Below are 27,013 nucleotides of genomic sequence, written 5' to 3' on the forward strand. Positions count from 1 at the left end.
CCACTGGAACTCCTATTTCCTGCCTCAGCCAACAGCCAACAGCATTTTATTGGCAGGTGATGCTTCCACAAGAGATTCTCTCTACATTCTATGCTTTGCTCTCTCTGTTCCCTGGACCCACATGGTCGTAGCCTTATTGCCAATATTTATGTCATTATTCCCTATTACTAAAATTATTCTGTAGGATCAATAACAATCATTTGAGATCATGGTAGAAGACATATCTTTGTTGAATGGAAGAAAGAAGTTAAAGACAGCGGTATCTGTAGACTATTCTAAATGTATTATGATTCTACCAAATAAGGCATTATACACTCCAAAATTGATTTCCACTCCACATTGGCTCAGGTTGCCAAATGCTAGGTGTGAGCAGTGGCAAGCAAGGAAGGATGTGATTGTAAATACAAGGCCAGCATAGGTGAGTTCTAGGCCAACCAGAGCTGCATAGCAAGACACTGTCTGGAGGGGGGCATTATATATGAAAGAGGAGAGATAATATGAGAGAATGCTTACTAATCAGTGGCTAGAGCTGAAATTGAGCTCAAAGCCTGTTTACATCACTTCTAGCTACATGACCTACTTGGAAAAATCTTTGCAGTCTTCCCCAAGTATAAAGTGAGGGCCTTCAGCTAACAAATTTCACAGAGTTGTTTAGTTAAATGTTCAGATAATGATAAGACACTAACTATAAGTATTTAGCAAGGAATAGTTATTACTAATGTAATAAGTATATTTGTATAATTTCTTTCTTTCTTTTTTCTTCCTTCCTTCCTTCCTTTCTTCCTTCCTTTTCTAAGTTTACAAAACCCCTGTACCTCCACGTTCTTCTCATTTAATATTTACAAAAACCCTCTTGAGGCCAAGAATATCCCTATCTCATTGATGAGGACACCAAAGAACAGAGAGATGAGGACTCTTCCTTAACGGTGATTGTCTGTCTAGAGGTTGCTTCAAAAGCAAGTTGAAAACCAAGTTACTGGAAAGCCTGGTAAGATTACCCTTTCTATACCATGACAGAGGCAGCCAAGAACCTATATTTGGGGAGGCTAATGATGTATGTGATCCCTGAGTCCTGTACTTCTTCATTTACTCATATATATATATATATATATATATATATATATATATATATGAATAAATATATATAATACTAAATATTGCTAATCTCTTTTTAAAAGTTTCATGTGTGGGGGTGGTTTACTTCCACTCCTGCCTGTGCAGCACCTGCGTGGAGAGGTTGGAGAGGCCAGAAGAAGGTGTCAGATTCCTCTGGAACTGGAGTTACTGATGGTTGTAAACCACCATGCGGGTGCTGAGTTGAACTCCGGTCCTCTGAAAGAACAGCCAGAGTTCTTGATCCCTGGGACGGTCTCTCCAGCTCCTATTTACCTATCTCTTACCATAAACTGTTTAAAAATTTTGTGACAGTATAAACACCCAGGCCAGAAAAACCCTCAAGAAATGAATCTCTGCTGAGACATACACAGCTTATAAAATATTATACATAACATGTTCTGTAAAAAAAAAAAAATTAAATCTGAAAATACATAGATTTACAGTTGCTTCATACTCCATTCGTCTAAAAAGTTCGCTCTCAGTCACCTTTCCAGCCCTGCTAAGCTTGAGTGCCACTCCTCTTGCAGATACACCACTTAGAGGAAACAAAAATTCGCAGACGTGGGCGGGACTTGGTCGGAGGAATGACTGCGGAACTAAAGTTCCCGGTGGTTATGGTTCTCGGTGGGAAGCCAATTGGAAGGACCGGTAGTGGAAAGCTCTGAAGTCGTTTCCGGCCACCTCAGCGGGAAGTGGAGACGCCAGCAGCTAGCTGTTGGGGACCTCAGCCGGAGGTGTAACTGGCCACCGCGGGAGAAGAAGGGGCAGTGACTGAGGCGGCCTGGTCTCCGTAACCAGGGAAGATGGTGCTGCTGACGATGATCGCCCGTGTGGCGGACGGCCTTCCGCTGGCCGCCTCGATGCAGGAGGACGAGCAGGTAAGCTGCTGCCGGAGCCCGGAGCTCGCCCTGCTCCCGGATAGTGAGATCCTAGCGACCTCACAGACTCCTTCCCCCTCTTCTCGAGAGCTCTTTTACCGTTTGCTCGTGAAGAGACTACCTATGAGAAGAAATCTTCGTGGAAGGAGTTAGAGTTATGGTGGTAACTGTTCCTCTCTACACAGAAGCCCGGGAGAAAGCTTATCCAGGTTTAATTTGATCACCCAGTTTGTGATGACTTTTTAGGGACCTTGTTAGAATTTAGGACTTTTCTTTTGGGCTGCTGTTAAGGCTGCTGACTAATATATCTGGGGAAGACCAACCCTTGGTTTCTTCACCTCGCTTTCCTGTAGCTCTTGATCCCTGACCTAGCTCGATGACATATTTTGATAGAGGATGAGGTAATATTGCCACTTATAAAGTTGTCAAGGTTCAGTAAAGTGCCTACTTTCACGGCTATGCCTGATTTTCTCCTGCTCTCATAAAGTATATTATTCGGATGAGCCCAAGAATATGATCCGGACAAAGGAGATTGGGGGCGGGGGCGGGGGGGGGTCTTAGAGAACACTTCCTTTGAAAAATATTTTCCCCGTCAGGGGTAGCAGTGGGGTAGAGATGGGCAGAAACTGATCAGTTGCATTGAAGTCTAATGGAGGAGAGGGACCAAAGTGGGTCTGAAATGCTACTCCATATTAGTGGGCCCCTACTCTCTGCTTTGAAATTTTTCTGAAAAAATTCATGGATTCTTTCTTAATTTTAAACTTGGTATTTATTTGATATTGGTCTGCCAAGTGGGTTTGTTTCATTGATGAGCAGTTCTCCACAGAAGTGTTTTGTTTTGTTTTTCTGGTTGTGATTCTATCATTTCCCTTTATTAATTTTGATTTTAAATAATAAGCCTTTCTGAACCTTCAATGTCTGCAGAAGCATCGGTCTCAGACTCCGTTTTACCATCAAGATAGTAGACAGAACGTCACACACTGCCTCATACAGAACAGCACTGTCCTGAGAGTGCTAGGGGCACTATGTCTCTGGTCCTCCTCCATGTCAGAGTGTGTGCTCTTATTGCCCTTCACAGAGGCTCTTAGGCTTAAAGTCACACCGCTAACAAGTAGGGTAATGGAATGTGCCCGGGGTTGTTGGTGGTGCTGGTGCGGTGCTTTGGGGGTTGGTCTGTTTTTATCAGGGACTGTTCCCATTTGGAACTGGTTGATACTTTGTTGGAAGAGACTGTCCTGTGCCTTGTAGGGCGTCTATCCTTGGCCTCTACTTCCAGACGGCAGTAGCAAAAGTTCCTTTAGGGACAAAATCAGTCCTGGTTGAGAATTGCCAGTTTCAGTAATCAGTATTTTATTAAGTAAGCTATTGTTTTTAAAATCAGTATCAGTTTGGCTCTAGACCAGAACCTTCGTTCCTAATCGTTATTGTGTACTGTCTTGTTTAAGACTTTTCAACCACGTAGTCACTTCTTACTAATGGGGAAATAACATTTTTTTTTAAAGAAAATTGGGACAATTTCTAGATAGAGCTTGCCTTGAACTGATCCCTCTGTCTTAGCCTTTTGAATGCTAGAGTTACAGGTGTAGACCACCACACCAAACTCAGAAATTGCTTTTAAGACATAGATTATCTTGACCAAATAGTCTTATATTAAGTACTCTAATTATCTAAGCCAAAGTAATGCATATACTTTTAACTATTTGTACTGATACAACTTGAGTTAATTTTAGATATTTACTAGGTGCCAGCCCCTGTGTAAGCTCTTAACTGCCTTATTACTGAAGATGACTGGTATTCAGCTAAGACAGGAAGGAGAGTAACATTCACATATAATATAGACAGTGCTTTATACAGTGTTGACTGCTTACCTAGTAATTTAGGCTTAGGACAGGTAGAGAAACAACCTTCTCTTCTCAATCCCAGACTTGCTAACTGATAATCTTGTCCCTTTCCTGCTCTTTCTTTTCTTTTTTTCTTTTCTCTATAATGACGTTTTTCCTTTGCACTTTCTTTTATCTACCTTTCTGTTCTGTCTGAAAAGTATTGTATTGGCGTTAATTCTGCTCTAGTTCTGGAAGGGCAGTTCAGATTTGGAAAAAGTGTTGGAGCTACCAGGTAGATGACAAGAGCTCCAGAAAAAAACAAACGACCTACCTGCTGTGCAGCCAAGCCGCCTCGCACCCTTATCACGTAAGGGCGGTTACTATAATTCCCTGTAGAGGAAAATGGCTGCCTCTTGATTCTTAGTCCAACTGGCCTTTGACCAGCTGAGTTCATCAAGGATTTATCAATGATAAGACCTAGCTAAACATTCTTGGAAAATGCTGGTGATCTTTGACAATACTGATGTAAGAAGTGGGCGATAATGGAAAGGGGACTCTGATGCACCTTCATGAGGTCATCCATCATCCATGATGTCCATGATGGGGTGGAGCTTGGCTGTCTAACCTCTCACCTGTGCCTGTTAAGTAAACTTGGTATACTCATTGGTTTGTAAAACAAAAACAAAACTGAAACATTCTTAGAAACGTGAAGGGTGATATTTGGTAGCACTAGTTGTCCACTAGGCCTAGGCAAGATGGGAAAAGTCCTGAGGTTCTGAGGAAAGCACACGTACCTTTTGTAATATAGAGTCGATCTTCATGATAGTGGATAATCGTGCTTGCCTCATGGCAAATCCAGCTCTTCTCCCTCTCTTCGTTATTGGATCACTAACATATCCTGTGGACCGAGGTTTGCTCTCTGTATGAGGTGGAAAGCACAAGCAGGGCATCTAGGTATTTTTAGCTGAGCTAAGGGACTGTGAGCCCTTTGTGACTTTGACATTGAAAGCTGTGTCTGTCTGTAAAGCACTGGTTAGGTTGTTTTTGTCGGATCTTCCTTAGTTCTCACACAGCTCCGTGAGCTTTTCTTGTGAATTACATGATTGACAAGACTTTGTTTAGAAGGTGGATCTACTGTTGAAACAATTTTAATCAGGGAAGTGGAATGTCATAGTGCTTGAAGAGGGGCTATATGTGGTCAGATTATCTAGGCCAAATCCTAGCTCTTCCCTTTCTAACCCCATAGTGTCTTTGGCAAAATTTGGTTTCTAAAATAGAATATTGGCATAATAATTCTAAGCACCTCCTAGAGTAAGTATAATGATTGTGAGTTAAAGTATGTAAAGTGTTGAAATTAGTCCCTGCACAGAAAATGAGTATTAACTTTGTTTATTTTTGAAGTGTTTTTCTAAATTCTAGCCTGTCTTTAAATTTACAAACCAGAATTGCACGTAGTACTCTTTGTGCAAAGATGGAGTGAACAGGGGTGGATGAATGGTTTTATACTATAGGATTAATCCATGCTATTTAGAAAGGTTGGAAACTTATATAACCAAAAGTTCAAGATGCTAATGATGCTTATTTTCAGTAAATCTTTACTCAAGATATTCTCATAGTCTTCCCCTCCCCCTCCTTCCCCCTCCCTGTGTGTGTGTAAAATTAATGTGTTATATTTAAGACCAACTTAATTTTTCCATTTAACAGTTGTATATGTTGAACATTGTCTCACACCATTAAATATTTTAATGGCTGCCTAATAGTCTATTATGTGACTATGCCAAAAAAAAAAAATCATTATTTAGCCAAGATGGTTTTGTTCTTAGGAATGATAATGCCTGTTGAACCAGCATTATGTTGGCTGTCATACTATAATCTATGTAGATTTGTCCCAGTGCATGCCATTACCTTTCTTCCTTAGCACATTCTGAAATTGTAGCATGCTTCCAACCATTTTATCTTATAATTGGTATGACTTTTAGTTTTGTTCTCTCAGACTGTAGTAATACTTACATTACACCTGTGGCGTTGGAAGGGTTGTGCTAATCCTGATTTGACTGGCAAGGTTGTGGTTTTGTTTTTGTGTGGATTGAGTTTTCTTCAGCTTTGCCTTTAAGGTAAGGCATTCATCTGCTTTTAGCAATTGAAAACAATTGTTTTATTGATTTAGGAATGGAGATTGCACGTAACTAATTTTTAAGATCCCTACATGACTCCAGTGTGAAGCCAGGGTTGACAATCATATATGTTGATCTTCATTTTCACTTTATAACACTTCCAGCATTAGTTGGGCACATGTGCTGTTGTGGGTTCAGATCTCTTCATACCGTATAATGGCATGGTGAATCAACTAGATTGATAAATACCATTCACATGTCAAAATAGGATATTGTGCATTACTTCTTAGTGACTGAAAGCATGTGACAATATTTACAAACATGTACTTACTGACCAGTCATGGGTGGATGCATGCATGTATACTGCTTAATATGATAATGCCAATATAATGTTATATGGTAATAGTTATTATAAGGTAATGTTTAATGTATGAATTGATATAATATCCACATACATACATACATTGACACAAAAACATTTTCTCAAATGAATAGCATTATAACAGATCATTGCCATAACAACAATGCTAAACAAGATAAATGGTCCACAGTTATTCATTGAGTGTACTCTGCTTGGCTCTCTTGGCTTACATTACTTCATTACTTCATTTCTTTTTGAATTTCAGGTTGTCATTTTTCTGTCTCTGTACCTTTGCATACCTGCCATGTTCTAACTGCCTCCTCCTTTGTGTACCTTTGCATACCTGCCATGTTCTAACTGCCTCCTCCTTTGTGCTGTCAGCTCAGTAGTGTCTTGTCTAGAAGCTTAATATTTCATGGTGTGCTTCCACAAAGTTAGACCCCAGACCCAGACTCTGGGAAAACTATTATAAGCACTTTTACTTCGGTGTTAAGAGATATCTGCCAAAGGAAGGCTAGTCTATCTTTCAATACAAAATAAATAGTTCTATAAATGGAATAATTTGGGCTTTCTGCTAAATGGCAGTATGTGTAAACTAGGTGACTTATAAACAACAAAAAACACTGAGAAGTCCAAGATGACAAGGTTAGCAGATTTGGTGTCTGCTTCTCATTCTTAGATAGCAACTCTGTGAGTCTTTGTAAGGTACAGGGGCCAATCTAACTTTCTGGAATTTCATACAGGGACATCACCCTCTACCATTAGCACTCCATCATCATGACTGAGCATCTCCCAAAGGCTGCACTTCCTTCCATCAGCTTGGTGGTGAAATGCCATAAGCTTACAGGTCTGGGCAGTAGAGACCCTTCAGGCCACAGCTAGCAGGGCGTCCTCTTCTCTTTCTCAGGGACAGGGTGGATTAGCAATGTGTGTTGTTTCTCATTCTCATGTACTGCTTTTCTCCTTTGAATCTAGTAGGTTAGTAAGGTATGGCGTTTATCCTTTCAAAATGATGCGACTATAGAATACCCCCTCCTCTTCTTTTTAATAAATTGTTCAGGGAAATACATCCTAACCATTTGAGTGTTGTCCTTTTTGTCCGGATCCCTCTTTATTCCAGCTTGCTACCTACACTGGAGAACTGGATAGAGTGATGTAATAAAGGATAGCTGCCCATTTTGCCTCACTAGCTGCAGGGCCAGTGTTCATGGGGTTTTCAAGCACAGGCATGCACATACAGTCTTAGTTAAATGCCCTTCCACTTTGTGGAAGGTTCTGTTGATAATCCAGCATTTAAGAAGAATGAGTTCTCAGAACTCTCTCCGGAGTGTGTGCAGGATGGCGTTATGAGATATCTAATGGTAAAAAGCACACCAAATACCTTGCATATAGATGACCTGCACACGTTTTCTTCTTGGCAATTACATTTTGGGATCTTGGAAATACTAAGAGTTAGGGTTTCTCATTTGTTCTAAAAGTAAGACGTTTTATTTTTCTTTATTAAAATGAATCTTAATAACTGCTAAATAAAGGACCTTATTTACCTAATATTCTTGTGATATCATGATCCTTCTAACTGATATAGCTTTGTGTGGTGTGTGTTAAATTTTTCAATGAAGCTATCTTTTTTCAGTCAGGCCGGGACCTTCAACAGTATCAGAGTCAGGCTAAGCAACTCTTTCGAAAGTTGAATGAGCAGTCCCCTACCCGATGTACCTTGGAAGCAGGAGCCATGACTTTTCAGTGAGTATAGCTCTGATTTTGTGTGTGTGTGTGTGTGTTCATTTAAATATGTACTACATGTACATGTAATACCTTGTAAGAATAATGTAATACCTTGTAATACCATATAATACCTTGTAAGAATCACAGTAGGGGTTGGAAAGATGGCTTACTTACTCTTCTTGTAGGGGACCTCCGGTTCAGTTCCTGGAACCTATACAATCACTTGTATTTCTAGCTTTAAGGCATCTAATACCCTCTTGTAGTCTTCAAGGTTACCTCAACTCACATATATAACGCCCCTTCCATACAGACACATATACTCTATTTTTAAATGTGCGTTTAAAAAGAAATGAACATACCCATAGTTTTTAAATCCTTTAAAAAAAAAAAAGTAGTGTGTTGTTTCCTTGTGTGATACTGGGGGGGCGGGGGGGGGGGNGTCCCAGAAGACAACCTCAGATGTCATCCTCAGGCAACATCCACCTTTCTCTTTTTTCTTTTCACAGCCATCTCTCTCTCTCACTGGCCTGGAACTTGAAAGTAGGCTAAGCTAGCTGGCCAGTGAGCCCCAGGGATCCCTGCCTGTCTCCTTCTCCAGTGCTGGGATTATAAATGTGTGTCATCACACATGGAACTTTTAAAAAATATTTATATATATATTTATATTTATTTATATAAATTTATATATATTTATATCTGTTTGTTTATTTTATGTGAGCACGCTGTCCCTGTCTTCAGACACACCAGAAGAGGGCATCTGATCCCATAACAGATGGTTGTGAGCCATCATGTAGTTGCTAGGAATTGAACTCAGGTCCTCTGGAAGAGTAGTCAGTGCTCTAAACTACCAAGCCATCTCTCCAGCTCCACCTGGAACTTCTTAAAAACACATTCTAGGGCTTAAACATGGGCCTTCAAGCTTGCAAGGCATGTAGTTTCCTGATTAAGTGATCTCTCCAGCCCAGAATAGTAGCAGTTTCTTAAACGTAAATATAGCTTTAAAACTACAATCTGTTCATAGAAACACCTTTTCTGCCTCTATTTCTAGAACACCAAAATCTTAATTTTTTTTTTAAGTTAACATGCCTACAGTAATTTAATTTGTTAACCTGTGCCCATTCTATACCTGTTATGCAGTAATCGATAACTTCATGCTTTAGGAACATCCTGGAGGCAGACACAAATAGACTATTACTCCTGCTCAAAGGCTTACTAACAGTGGTACAGACCAAGTCACATAACATCTTCAAGCTGTGGTTTTCTCTTCAAAGGATTTCTCAACAAGGATTTTAAGGCGATACATACGTATTTAGCATCTTGCTTTATACATTGGGGATAGACAATAAGTATTTAAAACTGTAAGAGGATTTTAAAGCATCTAAGTCAGTGGCTATAGAAGTGGTGGGTTTCTGTTTGGTTTTCATTACTGGGGATTGAACCCAGTGCCTTCATGCAAGTGCCCTAGCACTGAGTGATATCCCCAGACACTCATGGCGATGGACTGTGCACAAAGGTAATAGAGGGATGGAAGGCACAGTACTGCTTGTCTCAGTGCTCTACCAGAAGACCTTCAGGTGCAAATTAAGGGTGGAAGGACAGTCCATCACAGTAGGAGAGTGGATGGACAGTCCATCACAGGAGAGTCATGGTGGGAAGGGCTTGAGCTAGCTGGTCCTGTTGTATCTGTGATCGGGAGCAGAAAGGAATACTGCTGCTCAGCTTGCCTCATCAGTCCTGGATGTCAGTCCATCTCAGTCAACTCAGTGCAGAAACTCCCTCAAAGGTGTGCCCAGGGACTCTCCTGGGCAGTTCTAGGTTCTGCCAAATTGCCAGTCAGTATTGACCATCACAGGAACTTTATTGGACTTTTAATTATCTACAGATGATTGTTGTTAAATAATAGCATGCCAAGTTGAATCTTTAAAAACAGAAAAGGTTGAAAAGGAAAGATGTTATAGGAAAACCACAGCAACAGAAAACAGGACCAACTAAGCAAGCTTCGCTGTCAGCAGCCTGGTGATGAGGTCTGTGAGGACCAAGAGGAGCTGCTCGTTTGAACTGAAAACCAAAAACCAATAGGACTGTAAAACAAAAGTACTTCAGCTATCAGCAAGTATCCTTTAAAAAGAAAATGGTAGACACATTTTGTAAGGTAGTTACATACTATCTAAGGCATGTTTTTTAGGTACTTTGATTTAAACACCAAAAAATATAACCATTCGGCCATACAGGTAGTGTGCACCTGTAGTCTAAGCTATTCTGGAGGCTAAGGCAGGAGAGCCTCAAGAACTTAGCCAAAAGAGTGTGTGTGTGTGTGTGTGTGTGTGTGTGTGTGTGTATTTAGTTATATGATACAGTTATCTTCCATACCCACAGGTTCTGCCTTTGTGGAAACCATGTCTGTAACCAAGAGCCATGCATTGAGAATATTTTTAAAAATTTAAAAAGTATCTACATGAAGCACATGTGGGGTTCCTGGGACTTTTTTTTTTATCATTATTCCCTAAACAATATAACAGCTATTTATAAACCATTTATATTTTATTAGGTATTGAAGATGATTTGATGTCTACAAAAAGATTTGTATGGGTTTTATGCAAATATTCCACCTTATATAAGGGACTTAGACACTTTCCAATTTTAGTAACTGTGGGTTTCCTGGAAGTGATCCATTGTAGATACTGTGGGAGGGCTGTATCTCCACAGTGGATAGAGAATGAAAGACCTGGGAAGAAAGTTCCTCCTGATTCCTGTAGGGCTTTACAGTCTGGTTTTTCCACCAAGGCTCGTAAAGGCTTCTTTGCCAGACCTTGGCTGTCTTCATGAAGGCCCAGCCTTTCTAACAGCCAGTGTTCTTCCCCATGGAGGCACGCATTCAGGCAAGCACAGTGCTTTAGAGGAGGGCTTGTTAAACTTTCCACTTGCTATACTTCTTGTGCACAGGATTCTTATATGGCACTGAGTGTGTAGGTACATAAAATGGTTGTGCAAACTAAACATTTACTGATCATAAATTGTTAATTTATTTTTAAATAGTTCTTTGGTATACAAATAAATTTTATATTTAACACATAAGCAAATTTGCATGCTCATGAGATGAATGTGTTTTATTTTTACATAAAGGGTTGTCTGGACTGAGTATTTGATTCTACGGGATGTAGAACATCTTCAGTATTTTTCAGAGTTTATCTTCATTTGATTTTATAATCTTGATTGGTGAGGACAGTGCTTTGCATAACTGTATAGTGCAGAATGGCAGAAGTGTGGCTAAAGTCATTTCAGAAACTGGTGGAAATTCTGTCCAGATCTCATGGCAAAATTCACTTAATGAAATTTGCAATAAAAATTTTAATGCAACTCAAGTCAGCAACTCAAATAGTAAATTTTAAAATCAAACGTGTAATAATAAAATGTATACTTCTTTGATAGTTATGTGGTGGGGAATGGTGCCAGGAAAATGTCTTTGCAGGGCACAGTGCATGTATGTCAGAAAGCATGCTGCAGTAAAGCACACTGGCATCACTGGAAAGCCCTACTGGAAGGAAACACCTTGGGCTCATAGTTTTGTTCATTCTGAAACAACCTAGTGTTGCCAGATTTCCTGCAGTTCCTGCATTCAGCTGCACAGTGCTGTAGGGGGTCACAATCCTCAGGTTAAAGAAACATAGATGAGGTACTTTGAAGAAACAATAAATTCCTATTTGGGTGTTTGAAGAAAGGGACTAGAAGAAAAGGGAATACAAATTTCACAGAAAAAGGCAATTACAGACGCGTGAACATGTGAGAACAAATGGAATTTCTCCTGGTGTATGAAAGCACCACGGTGAGGAAGAACAGCATAAGCAGACATCATGCCATTTGGCTATATGGTAAAATGTGACTAACATTTCATCTGAAAGGCTATAAATACTGTGCCAGAATAAGATTTTACTTGACTGATATTGTGTGTCCCTGAAGCTGTAAGTAGGGCAGTAAGTCCTGTTTACTTCTCTGGGAGTGAGACCAGCGTTATAAATGACAGTGCAGATTAACATCAAAGAGATCCTTTAATCCAGTGCCCAAGCAAGTGGTAGGACACCAGTGGTAGATTTTTAAATGTTACTCTGTGCCTGGGAGAGTGCGTACAACTTTAGTTTCTTCTTTGTGGGGCTCTAGGATGTCTCGGGAGTCAGGAACAGAAGGCAGGAATGCGAGATCTTATCAGAGTGTCTGCTTTTAAACCACCTAAACCAAAGAACTTCTGATTTTATCCACTGTATATATAAGCCCTATTAGTATATGTGTTGTTAGAAGAACGAGAACTGTGGCTAACCGGGCAATGCTGGCACACACCTTTAATCCCAGCACTCATGAGGCAGAGGCAAGCTGATCTCTGTGAGTTCAAGGTCAGCCTGGTCTACAGAGCGAGTTCCAGAATTCCAGGATAGCTAGGACTACACAGAGAAACCCTGTCTTGAAAAACAAACAAAAAAAAAGAAAAACAACAAAAGAGTACTGTGGCTAAAGGGTTTGAGAGGCTCTTAGTAAATTTATTTTCCCCAAGAATATCCCAGTCACAAAGCCCTTTCCCAGAATGCTAGAGAGCTCATTGTCCCAAAAAAGAGTTCCACACAAAATTCCCTTAGTAAATGATTTCCAGTTGATTAGAATTCTGCTAGCCAGAAATAGGCAACATAACTATCTTTGAGATGTTTCTTTTTCTGTGCCAGTAAATGTTTTTTCATTAACTTTTTATTCTATAAATTTTTAGTTTTGTTTTATGTTATGGAAGGAAGGACTTTAATATCTGTTCATTATTAGTATGTTTGTCATACAGGTTAAAAGGGTGGATGGGTTCTTCACACCTGTAGCTTTCAAAAATAACCTCTTAGATATTAATATATATTAATTGAAAATATACAATGAATAAACAATGCCTACACTCTTTTGGATTTTTTTTCTATTTACTTTTATGTTTATGAGTGTTTTGCCTGTGTGTGTGTGTGTGTGTGTGTGTGTGTGTGTGTACTATGTGCATGCCTGGTGCCCACAGATCCTCTGGAACTGGAGCTATAGATGGTGTGGGCAGGGTGCTGGGGAGGAACTCAGGTCCTCTGCAGGAACAAGACATGTTCTTACGTGCTGAGCTGCCCTTGCCCACCCAGGGCTTTGGGTATTGTTTAACATGGGGAGATGGTTGCTTTCTTCTAACAGTTTGTGATCTGAAATGAACATTCTGACTTAAGTGGAATCTTTTCCAAAGTTGATACAGTGCTGAAAGTCAGCTTCAGCCTGAAGCACTATTACTGCATAAACACCTTGTCTTGCTTTTTCCCTCCAGCTACATTATTGAGCAGGGGGTGTGTTACTTGGTTTTGTGTGAAGCTGCCTTCCCTAAGAAGTTGGCCTTTGCCTACCTAGAAGACTTGCACTCAGAATTTGATGAACAACATGGGAAGAAGGTGCCCACTGTGTCTAGGCCCTATTCCTTCATCGAGTTTGGTAAGATTAGAGCCGCATTTCTCTATTCAGGGAGTAGCACTGTGGAAAAACTTAAAGCATTGACATGTTTCCCCCTGGAATGTGCCTGGGAAGGTTTGATTCGTTCCCCTTTCCAAATTTACCTTTTTTTTTCCTTTTGAATGGAGAAAGCTTCATTCTTAGTAAATTCATCTAGTCTTGTCCTTTTCCCTGTAGCACATGTACCTTTTGTTGTCTAGTTTGACTCCTTATTAGGGTTATTTGTAACAAATGAACATTTCTTACATGAAGTAAGTCTACTTGATTATCCTATAACTGAGTTCTATTTTCCAATCTGTAGACTGTCACAATAAGACTAATTTTATGGAAATCAGAATTTAGAAATCAGGAAAAATGATGATTGTTTATTTCAATAGAATAAGAACCTCTAATGTAAAATATATGGTATTGGAAAACCCTCTTTACTACATTCAGAAGTGGCAAGCATAAGAGCCCTAAGTAGCAAGCATGTATTTGCACAGGAATTATGGGAAGGTTCAGTGCCAGTCAAACCTTTAAGAGGCTGTGCTGGCTGTAGGTCATGGGAAATGGCCTGTGCACGGTAAGCACTGTGAGCGAGGAGGTAGTCAGAATACACTGCATGAAATCTTTAGTCAAAAGAGAAACATTTTTATGCTTTAGATTTGCTAAAGTTTTCAAGTTTGTTAGGTGTTTCACCTTGCTTTATTATAATAGAGAAAAATCGGCTACATGCTAATTTATATGATGTATATGGTTTTTTAATGTTATTTTTCTGGATAATAAGTTTAGTAAATCCAAGTGACTAATAAGACACATGTGTCAAGCTCACAAAGGAAATAGGTGGCTCACCCAAGTAAGCTTCAGGGGAATAAAGATGGGAATGGACTACAACACCAGGCATGGTGACTTGGGACATAAACATAGTTGTTCCCGCCCTCAGGCTGAAGATGTAAAGGGAAGGCTCAGTTTCTGAACTGAAGGAGAATATTTAGGGGGAAGACCAACTTGAGGGGGCAGATGCCTTAGTGGGGGGCTACTGCTAGTCCTCCATCCAGGTTAGCTTCCCAGCGTGCAGGGGAACGGAGTCAGCATTCAAATAAGTCAAAGGTATCAGCACACAATATTTCTATGGTAGGTCATTCCTACAGTGTTGAGAAATCGCACATGTAGGCCACAGATGAATGGGGCTGCAGCTCTGCTTTGGTATTTTTGGAAGTTTTCTATCATGTTTGATTTGAAGTGGAAGCACAGGGTAAGTTTGGAAAGTAGGCTGCTGGTTGATCACTAGCTCTTTTAATAATGCCATCACTATTTTAGGGGTTGCGTAGAACTAAGTAATGAAGCCCAAATGGTCCTCTGAATACAGATTGAAATCTTTCTGTCTTCAGGAAGAGTTTACTAGAATGGGTCTGGTTATCTCTAAGGATTCTGATGGTAAATGCCTTAGGCTCAGAGATGTTCAAGGGACAGTTGTCCTGAATGGTCCTCTTAAGATTTTACAAACGAAGAGGTCAGAGCCAACAGCAGGCAGATGTAGGAATAAACTCAAGACTGTGGACAGTGACTGATTAGGAGTAGACTCGAGTTCTGATTATCTTCGGTGGAAGGACCAGGAAAGTTGGTAATGGTTACCTGTCCTCATTCTAGATACCTTCATTCAGAAAACCAAGAAGCTCTACATTGATAGCCGTGCTCGGAGAAATCTAGGCTCCATCAACACTGAATTGCAAGATGTGCAGAGGATCATGGTGGCCAATATTGAAGAAGTCCTACAGCGGGGAGAAGCACTCTCAGGTATCGGAGAACCATGTCAGATCAGTTTGTCAGAGTCCCGTGGGGCCCTCAAGAAATGACTGACGAGGGGTTAGGTCACAGCCAAGCCCCTGAGGTGAAGGGGATTTGTGCCTTGCGTCATTAGTCTTTGTGCACTAGAGCAGTGCAAAGGACTCACCCAGAAGCAGTCACTGTTTCTAAGAACTTACAAAACCAAGCCCAGTGAACACTGAACATTTGTGCAAGTTCCATAAATTAAAAAGAAGACTGAGAGGCGGTTGCCAAGGATGTGCTTCATGCTAGCTGTCCCTGTGGGAGGCCTTACTGCTGCTAGTTCAGGGGCATACAATGCCATTTTCATCAAGGCAGCCCTCTTTTGAGAAACATTTAAATCTGAGACCATGAAGAAAGATCTAGTCTGCTCTCAGCGTCCTTCAGTCAGTCAGTTGAGTGTCTGCTGTATGGAAGGTGTGCTGCTCTATACATGGAGGATGAGACTGTAAATACATGTCATTCTCACGGGTTTGCAGGCACTGTGTCTCAGCCAGGCCTTTGTTTTCCTCCTATTTTTTTTTTTTAAAGATACTCCTCTGACTCACAATGTTGTCCTTTTTTTTAAAAAAAAGATTTATTTATTAAATATATAGCGTTCTGCCTGCATGTATGTCTGCATACCAGAAGAGGGCACCAGATCTCATTATAGATGGTGATAAGCCACCATGTGGTTGCTGGGAAATGAACTCAGAACCTCTGGAAGAGCAGTCAGTGCCCTTAACTGCTGAGCTCCTCCTTGCCATTCTTAACAGTGCATTGACTCCATATCACCTGTCCTTTCAGGAACTGAAGATGACTTCCCTGGTCCTTGTAGCTCAGGCCACACTGGTCTCCTACCTTGGACTCTTAAAATACTTCATTATACAATCTTTAGCATGTACTGTGTAGTATGTCGGTTTATTTGTATGCATGTGTTTTTATGTGTACACATGAAAATGGAAGCAAAGTCAGCTCTCAGTGCTGTTCCTCAGGTACCATTCACCTTGGTGTTTTGAGGCAGTCTGTCCCTGGTCTGTGGTTTTCAATTATGCTAGGCTGGCAGACCCAGGGGTCCACATATTTGTCTCCCAGTGTTGCAGTTATAAGCATATTCCTCCCCAACCCCCAGACTTAGTTATGTCTGGGGACCTACTCAGGTTTTCGAGCTTGCCCTGGCAAACACTGTACTGTCTCCTCGGCCATGTTTATTAATAGATCTACCTGCCAGATTTTTAAAATGGAAGTCAGGAGGCAACTTCAAGTATTGATCTTGTCTTTTATGTAATTGAGACTCCGTGGAGTTTTACATGTTTGTTTGTTTAAATTCAGATAATGTCTCACTGTGTAGCTCAGTGACTGGCCTGGAACTCACTGTATAGATCAGCCGGTCTTGAACTCAAAGAAATCTACCTGCTTTTACCTCCCTAGTTCTGGGACTAAAGTCATATGCTCCCACACCACAAGACTGTGTCTCTTGTCTTTTCATATGCCAAGCTAGCTGGCCTGTGAACTTCTGAACACGCTCATGTGAGGACAATTCAGAGCTACAGCATCTGGTTTCAAGTGAATTTGTGGAACTGAACTAAGGTCTTAATGCCTGTGTGACAAGTGCTTTATCCACTGAGCCTTCTCCCTAGCCTATATCAAGTACCTGGAAAAAATATAGTTGTTACTAATGTGTCATATATAGTTACTTTATATAAATCTATATTTAACATAAATATTTAAGTATATTTTTGGCTTTGTTTTATGTTTTGGAAATGGTCTTTTAACATTTTTTTATATTCATTTATTTTATTTTATTTTATGCTTATGAGTGTTTTGTCTGCATGTATGTATGCGTACCGCATGTGTGTATGTGTGCACACACACAGAGATCAGAAGAGGGCATCAGATCTCCTAGACCTGGAATTATGAATAGTTGTGAGCCATCACGTGGGTGCTGGGAACTGAACCTATGTCCTTTACAATAGCAGTACATGCATCTTACTATCCAGCCTTGAGTCACTGTGTATCTCTGACTTTCCTGGAACCATTTGCTTCTGCCTCCTAAATGCTGGCATTACAAATGTGTCTTACTATGCTCAATTTACATAGACATAGTTAAGGTAAATTAAGTAAAATGAAGTAGAGATTTTTCAGTGATGGGGATTGTATTATCTGGAAAGATTTTAAGTTATAGATAGCTGGATAAAATTAGATCAAAATATATATGATATGTAACATTATTTAACCATTAGATGTAGACATGTAAGCTCTTCATTTCTGTGTGCTTGTGTGTGTGTGTGTGTGTGTGTGTGTGGTGTACATGTTTGTGGGTATGTGCATGCAGTTGTATGTCTGTACTTGGGTGTGTGGAGGCCAGAGGTTGATGTCTGATCTTTTTCTCCACTGTCCCACAATATTTATTAAGTCAGGCTCTCACTGAACTGGAGTTCCCTGAGCTATGCTGGCCAGTGAGCTCCTGGGACTTGCCTGTCTCTGCTCCCCAGAGTGGATGTACAGTCATACAGTGCTGCACCAGGCTTCTGTGTGAGAGATGTAGATCTGAACTCAGGTCCTCAGGTCTGAGTGGCACCTTCTTGCAAACTAAGCTATCCCTTCAGCCTTAGGCTCTTTGAAGATAGATTTTTGTTGGTGGTGGTGGTGGTTTTTGTTTGTTTGGTTGGTTGGCTGGTTTTGTTTTGTTTTGTTTTAGTTTGGTTTGGTTTTTTCGAGACAGGGTTTCTCTGTAAAGCCCTGGCTGTCCTGGAACTCAGAAATCTGCCTGCCTCTGCCTTCCAAGTGCTGGGATTAAAGGTGTGCGCCACCACCGCCCTGCTTTGAACATAGATTTTTATGAGTGTTGTATGTCTCCCATACTTTTGTGGTTTTCATCATAATGATTACAGGTAGATTCCATAATAAATATTTCTCATTTCAACTTTGCTGTATATTCATCAGCAGGGAGCTTGCCTTGGTTGTGCACTGCAGAATTTAACCTTTATGTCAGTATCCCTCAGTTACCACAGCATATAGCACCATAGTCTTTAAACATCAAATTTTGAGTGTGGACTTTATTATTGTAATAAACTTAAGAGTTTCTACCTGAGATAAAGTAGACTAACAAAAAATTTTCTTACACCCAAAATTTATATATTTCCACTTGTCCACAGGTAAGAGTTCTCTTGCAGAGCTCTTGTTTGATGCAGGGCTGGCAGGTACACTGATTGACAGGGTATACACTTCTGCCTCTGAGTATATTTGCCTGCTTGGGGAGTGAAGAAACTATCTCAGGGATTCCTTAAATATAGAGTGAGGGGACTGAGGGTCTTCTGCGTGCTTTCTTGTTGTAGGCGATCCACTGTGGGCGTTTCTGTATCATTTGCATTAATTGATGTGACCAAACACGGGACAAAGCAGCCTTTGGAGGAAGGATTTGGAGGGCGTCACAGTTTGAGGGGATAGAGTTAATCATGGCAAACTCACGGTATTAGGGAGTGTACAGCTTTGGTTCTTTCCCTCCTCACTCACCAGTATAATTAGAGTAGCAGACCCGAAGTACAGTAGGGACTAAAACCTTGGAGCCTACCAGAACCCACTTCCTTCAGCTAGGTCTCATCTGTAAAAAGTTATAGTCCCTAAATAGTGCCACTAGCCAGGGCACCAAGAATTTAAGTACATGAGTGTGTGGGCATCATTTCACTTCCATAACACTTTCTAAGTCTTCATCTGAAATAAGCAGATCAGACCAGTTTTATAGACATTACTTTAATCGACATTTCTTTGTTGGTAACGTTTATGGTCTGGAAAAGGTTCCAGATGTGGCTCACCAAACATAGCATTCAGCAGAATCAGTTGGTTCCTAGGGTCAAAAAGACCCCCAAAACCCCCAAAACAAAAACAAACCAAAAAAAGGAGCTGTAGTAATGTATGGGCAGGAAATGGCTTCTAGAAGAAGTTGTTTTAAGTGAGGGAAAACATATCTGAATTTCAGGACAGTAAGAAGATTAGCATCTTTAAACAGTGCTTTCTTTTTTTGTAACATTGGTCTCAGCCTGGCTCTCTTTCTAAATGCTTGTTTTAGAGCTCATCCACTTTGCATGCTATGGACAATCTTGTGCATTTTCATCAAGTTCAGGTTTCCTTTTGTTAGTGCCTATTAAGTGATGAGTTATTTTTCTTTAGTCAAAGGTGTTACCTCTACAGAACTGTGAGTTCCACAGAGACCGGAGTCATGGGTGCTTTGATTCTCACTGTCTTCTTGCACATCCCATGGTCCTTGTTGTGTTGTAGAATCTACCATATGACTCTAAGGAGAACCCTGTCTTTATATACCATGTGTTTCAAAAGGCTCCTATTCAGAGGGATTCTCTTAAATATTACTTATTCCAGCCTGGGAGTGTTGGTGCAGCCATACCTGGCAGGAGGATTGCAGCTCAGGACTAACCTTAGTTCCACAACAGTACCCCAGCCTTCAGCAAACAAATCATTGCTTAATCCATATTGCCTCGTGGTTGTTGCTTCACCCATTTATTCTCAACTAATGTAGAGTCATTCAGCAATTGTTTACAGCAAAGTTTTAGTTTAATAAGAAAACTTAAGCATCGACATGGTGATTTCTCTTCTTTTTCTCTTCTTTCTTTTGTGATCCCTTGGACCAGTTGCTAATTGAGTGACTGTTGCACTTATGTTAAGTAACACCATATTTCCCAATCAAACCAGCCTGTTAAGTAACTCCAAATATTCCAAAGCTGTTGCGTGTAGCTTGTGCTACTCCACCTTAATTCTGAGACCAGCCACGCTACCAGCCCACACCCAGCTTCCCTTGAATCCACCGATAAGAGACACTCACACAGTTGTTCAATTTCAACTTGCCCTTTTGACATAATTGCTGGGCACTACTATCTCCTGTCTGGAAAAGCATTCCCTTATCAATAATATCTCCGCATCTCTCCACCTGCCCTAAACTTTGGTTGTGCAGTTATATCTAGTCCCAGCTAAACATCCCTAACTACCCTCCTGTAGGAGTGGTCTATGTGGCCACTCCATTTCGAGATCTCACATGGCTGGTCAACTTTTCTCTATCAGAAGCATGGACCCAGAAATCCCTATCTGTCCCGCCTATCTCTTCTACCCAGCAACTGGCCCATGGCTTCTTTACTGACAGATCAAGAACCAATCGGGGAACAGGACCTTAGCATCAGAACCACCCCTACAGAAAGCATTGTTTCTTTTTCTTTCCTTTGAGAGGGTTTCACTAAGCAGCAGCGGCTGGCCTTAGATTCCTGGTCCTTGCATCTCTGCTGCCGTGCTCCTGGGACTTTCTATAGCAGTGTGCCATCACACACCACTGATAAAGCAGTGTCCAAGGAAGACCAGGAAACAGACTTTCAAAACTTGGAAGCAGTGAAAAGTTGGAGTAGAATTCCTTGGCGTCAGTCGGAATGTTTCTTTTCATAGTTAAGCTCTGTGAGGGGGCAGTCTTCATGGAAATGCTAAAGGCTTAACGTACTAGCATTTGTGAGGTTTTGGTTTTCTTAAAGAACCTGTCACTAGATTTTAATTACGGTTTAACTTTTGTATGTGTGTTGAAATACTACATCTAATAGCTTTGATTTTGTAGCAATCTTTACTCTGGGAAGAAACTGGGAAGTGGCACTCACCACGGAAGTATAGCTTAGTAGTCAGTATCTGCTTACTTGAACGCTTTTGGTTATCCTAGTCCTCTTACGTGTGGTTTCGACCACTTAGCATGTAAATATGATAACTAAACATAGAGAGATGGTTCACAGGTTAAGTGCTTTCTGCTCTTGCAGAGGACCAAATTTGTTTCCCAGCCCCACATCTGATAGCTCACAGTTGTCTGTGGCTTTAACACTGCAAGATCCAAGGCCCTCTTCTCACTTCCAGGGTGTCATGTATACATGCGCATACACATATACACATAAATTAAAATAAGTAAATCTTTTTTTTTTTTTTTTTGGTTTTTTGAGACAGGGTTTCTCTGTGTAGCCCTGGCTGTCCTGGAACTGACTCTGTAGACCAGGCTGGCCTCGAACTCAGAAATCCGCCTGCCTCTGCCTCCCAAGTGCTGGGATTAAAGGTGTATGCCACTACTACCCGGCTAAGCAAATCTTTAAAAAAGAGAAGCAAAACAACTACCAGGTGCTGCAGAGCACTCAGCTCTGTATGCCCAGCATGCTCAGGACCCTCAGACCCACAGCAGAAGGCAGGTGGTGGGGGAAATCTGCTGCTACTAACCGGCATTGGTCATATGCTGAAACCATCACTCTAAAGCAGTCAGTGTGCCTACTCAAATGTTGATAATACAATTACTATTTTATTGTTAAACATAGTTTAAACTCCATGATTTGTTTATTCTGCCAGTCACTTTTGTTATTTTTAAACCTTAATGTTTTTTGGGTTTTTTTTTTGATAAACCACTTCAGGTCTAATTAATGTTTTCTCTTTTTTTCTTTTCAGCATTGGATTCAAAGGCTAACAATTTGTCCAGTCTATCTAAGAAATACCGCCAGGATGCGAAGTACCTGAACATGCGTTCCACTTACGCCAAGCTTGCAGCAGTGGCTGTGTTTTTCATCATGCTGATAGTGTATGTGCGGTTTTGGTGGCTGTGAGATGTGAACCTAGTCACTAGTAAGGGAGAACCTAGAACCCCACAGGTGTATGTTTTCAGGAAACTGAGCTCACAGGGCTGTGTATTAGAATCCACGTGGAACTTCTTCTGCCTCTAAAGACCTTGCAAGAAAAGACCTGTCCTGAAAATGAAAGATGGCGCCTCGTTTAAGGAAGCTTGACCCATGTGGAAGTCTCTCTGGGACAGACTTTCTCTGGGTGCTGAGCTATATGTATTAGGGAACAGTAGGTTGTCTTTTTGTTTCTCTCCCTCCCAGTACATTTGTGAGACAGCAGAACTGGGGCATTCTCTCTCTGATGGAGCCATCAGTGAGATTTAAGGTAGCCAACCCATTCTAGCAGCATCCTGAAATTCTGTCAAAGAAGGCGGCCCTCTGGGGAGTCCTAACTCTAATCGACATTCCTGTGTTGGTAGCGTGTGACTGATGTTCTAGTGAGGCTCATAGTGTGTGAGGGTTAGTTGCCTTGATGCACAGGTCCTGTGCTGGCCACTGTAAGAAGTTAACTTTTGTTGTTCCTTTTGTATTTGCTTATTGCACAGTTGCTTTGGAATTAAATCAATTATATAATATGCCTTGAAATTATATAGTATTGCTTGACTAAAAGGATGAATTTTTTTTTCTGTCATTTACTCTTTGTTGTTTTTCTTTTCTTTTTTCTTTTTTTTTTTTTTTTTTTTTTTTTNTTTTTTTTTTTTTTTTTTTTTTTTTTTTTTTTTTTTTTTTTTTGTTGTTGTTTTGTTTTGTTTTGTTTTGTTGAGACAGGGTCTTTCTAGCCTCAGTTGTCCTGGAACTCATGAACCAGGCTGGCCTTGAAATTACAAAGATCCACCTTCCTCTTTGTTTACTCTTTAACTCTCTTGGAACATTATTATCTGGGACTGTTTGGTCTCTGTAGAGTTGATATAGCGCAGGGTAGTCAGAGGCCCTGCTTTACGAGAAGAAAGGCCCAGCTTAAAGCTCCAGCTCTGCCTGCCCCTTCCTCCCACTTTGTCTGTGCGTTCCCAATTCTTGGTTTTCTTTACGACATAATTTGCTTAAATCTATAGTCTCCTGTCCCATAAATATCCTATCAGGATATTCACAAATTGCAAATGTGATGTACTCAACAATGTAGTTAGTTAAATTTATTATCTTTGCAGATCAGTACTCAGACACAAATATTCATATAACTTATGGAGAGCATCTCTGAGAGCCAGCCCCTCGTTTCTGTTCCAGCTTATGTAAGTTCTGCAAGAATGTTTTAGATATAAATGACTCACGGACAGTGACTTCAGTAAGCAATGGCAGTACATCAGACTTCTTTCCCCTTTTTGCTCAGGGATAATGGGGATATCACTTTTCACCTTCTGAGGTAGAATTTTATAAGTGGAAAGAATAGGCCTTTTGAGTATTATCACAAGGGGCTACAATATAACCTATAAGTCCTGCACACACTGCAAACATCTCTTTAAATTGTACTGGAAAACGAGCCAGTGTCTTATTTCTTAACATCTTTGGAGAGACTTTTGGTAAGCGGTTTTATAACCCTAGGGATCATCACTGCTGCCCTATTCCTGGCGGAGGACAATAGTCTCACTTCCTGGTAGGGATGCTTATTGTACTCCTAGTAAGTACAGAACTAGAATAAATGTTCTTCTATTATGAGTAAATCTGCCAATTAGAGATTTATGCATGAAATACAAAATGACTTTTTATAGAGAATAAGTGCTTTTAAGTCTTTAAAAGGCTTACCCCATAAATAATGATATTGGCAATAAAAACCTTTGGAAGACTGAAAACCCTAAGTAGTCGCACCATAGTGCTTGGTGCTTACTTAAGAATGGAGCGTGGCAGCTCACTGTTGGAGTTGCATGCTGCAACTTAATGTCAGAATGAAATAAATACTTGTAGAATGTTACCTCCAGTGTGAAGTTCTGTCGTCGGGTTAACCTTCGTACACATACGCTCTTTTTGCTGTGTTCTACCTCATCTCAGTGGGCACTGAACTCAGGGGGAGGAGTAATTGATGAACAGAGGAACAAGAATGTGGTAAAGGCCAGGGCAATGGACAATGGGGATGTGGCCTCTGGTGTGTGTTCTAAGTAGCTGGTAGTAGGAAAATCTGAGAGGCAGAACAGGTCAGTGAGCAAGCAGGATTCCAGGTAGAAAGTATAGCGATGGTATGGCCTTAGTGAAGGGACATTACATGACAGGTAACTTGTTGCTAGAGAAGTAGAATAAGCATTCTAGACAGAGATGATGGCATGTGAAAGACATGTAGTAAAAGCGAGGCACATTTGCTTCATCTTAGCTCAGGATAAGCAGACAGGAGAACTAGACTAGGGCTACTTTGCCTGCTGAGGGTTGCCCTACTACCAAAAAAAAAAAAAAAAAGATTAGATTAGAACTTTGGAGATGGAATTGAGCCATGGGGGAGGGGACAGTAAACAGCAGTTTCAAGAAAGGTGATCAGAGGGTCCAGGTAAGAGGGACTTATTGAAGTATGCTTCCAGTACTCTGCAAACAGAGACTTGCTCTGAGATACAAAAGAGTTAAACATAGTCCAAAGTCACAGAGCAAAAAGATGTCGGCCAAGATTTGAACCAGCCAGTTTGGTGTTTGAGTCACCCAAAAGGGTTTGGTTTTGGTGTTTGAATTTTTCAGGTAAGTACATGAACTGACGGATTTTATCATGGCCTCTGCATACACGAGCCACTGTCATTTGTTTTCTCATGTCCGTCTCCCTCAGGGTCTGTCTGTATGTGCACCAACCCATCAAAGAAAATAAGGACTTAAAACTGTATTCTGAGTTTAGCAAGTTTAGAAGTCATTCTAGAGAGCTGAGCACACAGGCAAGGTCACTGCAGGTGCAGAACTGACCTACTGCAGGGGAGACAGCCCTGCCCTTGAGAACAGCTGTCTTGGTTATGTGACACTGAACTTCATTGCCTATTTTATTAGATACCTCATGGTATCACAGTTTAGAAATATTTGACACATCGACACATACCTGGTTATTTTACACATACCTGGTTATTTTAGTGTCCAACAGCAGTTCTTGAGCCTCTTGGGAAGTCTTTGTAAAACAGGTGAAAAATATCTTTATTCCAGAAAATCTGTGCCACACCCATCTCTGGCCAGGCAAGACCACAGCATTGCTCATGAAATTACGGTGGCCCATGGTCTTTCAGTTTGCTCTAAATGTATAGCATGTAGAACTCAAAAGTTAGATGCCCGGAGTCTGGAAAACTGCTGTGAGTTGGAGGACTTCTACAGTCTAAACTATAAGTTCAGGGTTGAAATTATAATTCAAAAGCTACTATGTGCACAAAAACAGACCTGCCGAATAGTTCTTATAATATATTCAAAGATCTTAGTCTACTGAAATACTATTTTATTTTCAGTTCTAGTTACTTCAATCACGTCTAAGGAGTTTAAATTTTATATTTGTAAGTTTTCTTCAAATGCAAGAAACTAGGCCAGCAGATTGGCTTAGTGAGTTAAAATGCTCACCACCAAGACTGACAACCTGAGTTCAGTCCCTGGACTCACATAGTGGAAGGAGTGAGGAGGGACTCCCACATGTCTTCTGACCACACACGTGCTGTGGCACATACTTGCACATATAATAAATATATTTAAAATTTTACAAAGCTGATATTTTCTGTGCAATACAGGATTTAATAAGACACATAGTAAAACCCCTCACAATTTAAACTCTAAAACCTAACAAAAATTTTCACTACTAAATCCCCAGTGTTCTTGATCATAAAACTAACACTTTGGATTTTGTGTACTTAACACTACTGGCTGAGCCTCAACATTGAGTTGTTTGGTATGGCTCAGTGGTGTGCCAGCCATCAGGGTTGTAGAGATGATGCTGTGTTGTAATTGCTCATGAGCCCACTAGACACTAACCTATGTTATGGCTGGTTTTGTATGACTTGGATCGAGGTCAAATAAGCAAATTGGATCTTATATTCTATCACTCACTCACTGGTTCTCGTGGTCTGGACGCAACATCCCTCCGGTTCTTCCTCATGGTCCATTTTAGCCTTTCCTTCCAGCCCATCTCTAGTCCCTTGTGACTCATGCCAACCTACAGAGCAGCTGTCTGCCTGGGACAGCAACATCAACCAAAGACCAGAACATCCAGGCAGCAAAGACAAGGACAGGGAGCACTTCAGACTAGCATGCCTAGTCCAGATGCCTAGATCCCAGTACAAAAAATACAAACAAGCAACTGAGATGGCACACCTCTTCAGAAGCCAGCAACCCTCCCGAGTTAGGCCCTGAGAAGAGGAACTGAGCTAGCACAAATGATTTTATTTCAAGTACTGTAACAGTCCATGTTTTAGCTTTGAAGAATTAGAATTCCGACTTTGATTTAGTAACATACACTGAACTCATAATTTTATTGACCACTGAGTCCTAGGCATTTTATACATACGATTATAATTTTATACCTTTTGTTGTTGTTTGCTTGCCTAAAGTTGCAAAGGGAGCTTGTTGAATACTTAGGTGAGAGTCCAGGGCTCCAAGATTACACTGTCCTCTTGCTGGCCCTGAGGGATGATGCAGGCATGTTTGTCCTCTGTTAAGTTCCTGCTGGTGCACTTGTTTAAGATTTTCGTTTGAGTTCTCTGCCATTTAGCCCTTTGTTCCCGGGATATTGCTTGCCAGTTTTCACCCTTGGCATGGGTTGCATCTGTTCTCCTTGTACTTGCTCTATTCTTTTTTTTAATATTTATTTGTTTAATGTACACTGTTGCTATTTTCAGACACACCAGAAGAGGGCATCAGATCTCATTACAGATGGCTGTGAGCCACCATGTGGTTGCTGGGAGTTGAACTCAGAACCTCTAGAAGAGCAGTCAGTGCTCTTAACCACTGAGCCATCTCTCCAGCCCACTTGCTCTATTTTTAAGTCCAGTCTTAGCATTAATTCAGTATTTTTTTTTGTATCTGATTTACTAGGAAGTTAACAAAGTGAAAAGAAAGAGAGACAGAGCACAAACCTCTTCCGGTCAGAACAGCACCAGGGTAGCTAGGGCGCAGGGTCAGCTGACACCCGCCAGCTACCCACGAC

General features: G+C 40.8%; 1 protein-coding gene across 1 annotated transcript; it reads left to right on the forward strand.

Moving 5' to 3' along the window:
• Nucleotides 1-1,772: 1,772 nt before the first annotated feature.
• Sec22b (SEC22 homolog B, vesicle trafficking protein) lies at nt 1,773-22,527 on the forward strand. Its single transcript, XM_021158199.2, has 5 exons — nt 1,773-1,994; nt 7,926-8,035; nt 13,338-13,498; nt 15,146-15,292; nt 21,770-22,527. Exons 1-5 carry the CDS (start codon nt 1,920-1,922, stop codon nt 21,922-21,924), a joined length of 648 nt encoding a protein of 215 aa, XP_021013858.1. The 5' UTR covers nt 1,773-1,919; the 3' UTR covers nt 21,925-22,527.
• Nucleotides 22,528-27,013: the final 4,486 nt, after the last annotated feature.

The sequence above is a fragment of the Mus caroli genome, chromosome 3 (genome assembly GCF_900094665.2).
Source record: "Mus caroli chromosome 3, CAROLI_EIJ_v1.1, whole genome shotgun sequence".
Classification (NCBI taxonomy): domain Eukaryota; kingdom Metazoa; phylum Chordata; class Mammalia; order Rodentia; family Muridae; genus Mus; species Mus caroli.